The 4,268-nt window shown below is 43.5% G+C and overlaps 1 protein-coding gene across 2 annotated transcripts in view; it reads right to left on the reverse strand.

The window, feature by feature from the left end:
• Positions 1-366, reverse strand: part of FNIP1 (folliculin interacting protein 1) — a 138,544-nt gene extending 138,178 nt beyond the window's left edge. For both annotated transcript variants that reach the window (XM_077768589.1, XM_077768588.1), the window contains exon 1: positions 201-366. In XM_077768589.1, the coding sequence (XP_077624715.1) occupies positions 201-292 (92 nt within the window). In that variant the 5' untranslated portion in view covers positions 293-366. The remainder of the gene's footprint in view (positions 1-200) is intronic.
• Between the last annotated feature and the right edge of the window lie 3,902 nt (positions 367-4,268).

The following is a 4,268-nucleotide window of genomic DNA, read 5'->3' on the forward strand; positions in this document are numbered from 1 at the left end:
GGGGTGGTGGGGAGGGAGGACCTCGCTCTAGCCCTCCAGCACCAGTCCCCAGCTGCCCAGCCCCACCTCACTGGGGCCCAGATCCGAGTCCCGGCGCGGCGCTGCTGCGCGAGCACGAACACCGAAGGGCCCTGCACATCTGGAGCCCCAAGCCCACAAGGCCATCGGCTCCGCGCCCCCCCCGCCCCGCAGCGCCCTACCTGAACGCGCAATCTGGGTCCCGAGCGTCCCGACCGGGCGCGCCCAGCCCGCTCCTCTTGCTGAAGAGCTTCTGGAACAGCGTAGGGGCCATGATGAACACGGCCAGACCAGGGTCGCTCCTTAGGGCGCTTGCTAGGCCCCCGCTCCTAGAGCCGCCCCGCCACCCCCATGAGCGCCTCAGTCATATGACAGAAATTAGTCACTTCAAACGGCCACGGCGCGCGGGGCGGGGCGCGAGGCAAGACCGGCGTCCATTGGCTGGCAGTGAGCCGCATCACGTGGCGGCGCGCAAAGCAGGGGGCAAGGCGGGGGCGTGGGGCGGAGCTGGCCCCCATAGGCTAAAGAGTGGATTCCCTCACGTGGCAGCTCACGGGGCGGGGTGTGCGCGGAAAGGAGGGGAGGGGCGGAGAATAGAGGTGGTTGGGGAAGTGAAGGGGGAACGCTCTCGGGTCGCCGTCCTTCTCCGTGACGTTGTCTGCTGTTATCTGAGGCTACTGCGCGGTGGCGCGGGAACGACGCCCGAGACTTTGGAATGCAGAGGCTTCGGCTTCCTGCTCCCACGACAAAGAGAGATGCTTAGAGCTCCACGGGCAGCCGACCCTTCCCTGCCCTCTACTCCTCAGCGTCCAACGCTTCGTACCTCCATTTGGCGCCTGGCCGGGTCCGGCTGCCCCCTGAGCCGGGAAGGCGCGCGACCTAGGGTAGACTTTGGGTGCGGAGCCACAGGCTTGCCCGCACCGGGCCGCGAGGGGTGTGGGCTCAGAGCTTGACAGCGCGTGGCTGGTGGAGAACCCTGCCCAGACACCCGCCACAGCCATGGCCTCCAGCAGAGAAGGCCTGTGCCCGGCTTTGCGGGCAGCCGCCTTCAGGTTTACCACCAGCTCCTCGAACCCAGACACTGAGAATTAGCCTTTTGTGAGAGCTAATGACAGGAAGCTCAGGATTTAAGCTTTATCGTAACGTCTAGGTATGTAGGGAGAGAGGAATCCTACAATGGAATTGTACACAAATGGATTTGATAGGAGGAAAACCGTTTTCCAAAGAAAAAAACATGGCTCGAAAATGACCTTACAGTCTTATTAAACCCGGGACGCCAAAACTTATCAGGGTTCCAATCAAACTGATCTTATAAATTTTCAGTACCCCCATTTATTCACCCACTCCCCCTCCAGAATAGAAATTTTTGTACCGTGGGATGAAAATCTGTGATAAATATGGATGTCAGTAAATGACTGGTATGTGGTTGGAAGGCTAGGGAAAAAAAACTGCTTGAAAGATTTCATTTAATTAGGCATACAAATCAAATTGTCTTTTCCTTGAGTGGCTACCAACTCTCACTAATTTACAGCTAAGGTTTAAACTCCAAAATAAGGGGTCTTCTCTATAGAAGACCTTTTTTTTTTTCTATAAAAAAGAAAAGAAATAGGCAGACTGAGAATTTCAGCGGTTTACCTGATGAGTTTCACTGTTACAAGATTTTTTTAAGCTCTGTAAATAGGTGATTAAGAAATTAATTTATTAATTCCACACATGCTTAAGTGCCCTTGGTCTGGATACTGGGGATCCAAAGTAAACAAAGAAGACAGATTTAACTTTCTATATGAGGAGACAAGTAAACAAGGTAATTTTAGACTAGCTTCTGAATCAGAACTAAGTAATAAAATGAGGGAGGTGAGGAAGGTCTCTCTGAGAAGCTGACATACAACGTCCTCATCTTAAGATTCATTCACCAAGGTCCATAACTTACTGGGCAATACAGGCTCAAAACCACAGGACTACACGTGTATAAAGATAATCTTCGAGATTCTGGCCCCAAACACAGAAAGATTTCTAATAAGGCCAAATGAACTATGTACACAGTTGACCTTTGAACAAGTGGGCAAGGGAGTAAGGGGCCACAACCCCTGCAACCTCAAAAATCCAAGTATAACTTTTGACTCCCCAAAAACTTAACTACTAATAGCCTAATGTTGACCAGAAGCCCTATCAATAACAGAAACAGTTAACAATATTAAAATCATAAAGGAAATTCATCTACTGCATTGAACTGTAAAAATCTACAGATAAGATTCAAGTTTGTGTTGCTCAAAGGTTAACTGTATTTTTCTCCAAAAAAAAAAAAAAGAAATGTGAATATGGAATAAAATTTTTATAAACAAAAAATGAAGTCTATGCAATATTTAGAAGTGAGAATATATGCACATTCTATAAATCAACTATTCATTTGGGGGTATATTATTTTGCTTTTCAATTAGTTACACTAAATGAGTTAGAGTGGAAACAGACTCAAACGTGTGTATATAGAACTAATGACACAGAGGGCTCGTGGCTGGTCCATGGCTGGCAGAGAGAAGAGTATTTCCTTGTCCTTTCAGAAGTAAGTTTCTAAATACAATAACCTTGCATGCTTTCATCTTGGGAAAAAGTTACTTCATGGATAATTATAGATGTTAATAGTAAGGGAAAGAACATTACTGCTTGCATAAGAGATACTTTGTTTTAGTATTCTCTAATCATGTAATAACTTCATTTCTGTAGAGTCATTTAGATTTATGCTTGAAAGGTACAGAAAAAACTAAATTAACTTGCTATCATTCATCACATTTCCTTTATGTTGCAGTGTAATATTCAAACTACATAATAAGAGAGCAATGAAATGACACAAGTTTGTTATAGGACACATAACGATACTTAAGTTTGCAGATTAAATTGAAAATAAGTTCAAATTCAGCAACAGTGTATATATTTTTTTCTTTTACTTAATACTACCTCTTCCCACAAAGAGACTGAGGTATCTTAAAGTAGCCTCTTTTACTTTAGGTAATCAGCAAGGAGGAATTGTGAGAAATAAAGTAATTGTTTTCTATTCATTAATATTATATTAATGTGTAACTGTCATATTAGATGTAAGGCCTACATTTTCACTCAGGAATAGATGATTCAGCCTCCCCAAAACCGCAATACCTAAGGGTCTGTGTCCACCTGCTTCCAATAACATTAAAGACAGGGGAACTCTTCTGGTCACAGATATGGGAGAAGGTGGCAATAAAACTGGAATCTTGTTCCCTTAATCACAATGCTAATAAGCATGCCTCAATTATGCTAAATTCTCATGAAACAAGTTCAGTTTTCACCAATAATGTCAGAGAATGAGACATTCAGAATCAAGATGATCAAGTAAAACTCCCTGAATAATACATAAAAGGACTCAAGTTACCTTAGTTTTAAAAACTCTTAAACCAACTGATGATTAACTGCTATATAATATGTGAAAGGCAGGGGTGCCTGGGTGGCTTAGGTGGTTAAGTGTCTAACTCTTGATCTCAGCTCAGCTCAGGTCTTGATCTCGAAGTCATGAGTTCAAGCCCTATGCTGGGATCCACGCTAGATGTGAAGCTTACTTTAAAAAAAAAATTTTTTTTTAAGGGAATGGCAGTAGTTCGAGACCAGAAAACAAAAACATTCATTTATTCAACTAATATTTCTTGAGGACCTCCAAGGTCTCAGGCTCTTGTAGGAACAAAATCTATAAAATCTTGTTCAACAAAAAATGCCTACTCTTGAGAACTTAGTTCTCAGTGAGAAGAGGCAAAATAAACAAGATGTTTGCAAATTGTGCTAGAAGATAACAACATATTAGTTGGTAGCAAGCATCTGGAGGAGGCCATATTTAGATAGAATGATCAGGAAAGTCCTCTCCAAAGACGAGGGATTTAAAATAAAGCCTAAACAATGAAGAGGAACAAGCCGTGGAAGGAAGGTAGTGAAGAACATTCATTCTGGCAGAGAGAAAAAAAAGTACAAAGGCTTTGAGGCAGAAATGGGTTTGACCTGTTTGAAGAAGAAAAAAAGAGGCCAGAGGAGCTGAGTGCTCCTGGAATTATTTTGGAGATAGAGCTAATAGGAATTCTGATATAAGTGAAGGAAATAAAAACCAAGGATTAACCCCTAGGTTTTTCTCTTAATCATCTAAATGGAAGTTATTTCCCAATTAAAAAAAAAAAAAAAACAGGAAAATCACAGGCTTGAAGAAGAAAATCAAGCATATTAAGTTTGGATATATTGAG

The sequence above is a fragment of the Crocuta crocuta genome, unplaced genomic scaffold, assembly GCF_008692635.1.
Source record: "Crocuta crocuta isolate KB4526 unplaced genomic scaffold, BGI_CrCroc_1.0 scaffold64, whole genome shotgun sequence".
Classification (NCBI taxonomy): Eukaryota; Metazoa; Chordata; class Mammalia; order Carnivora; family Hyaenidae; genus Crocuta; species Crocuta crocuta.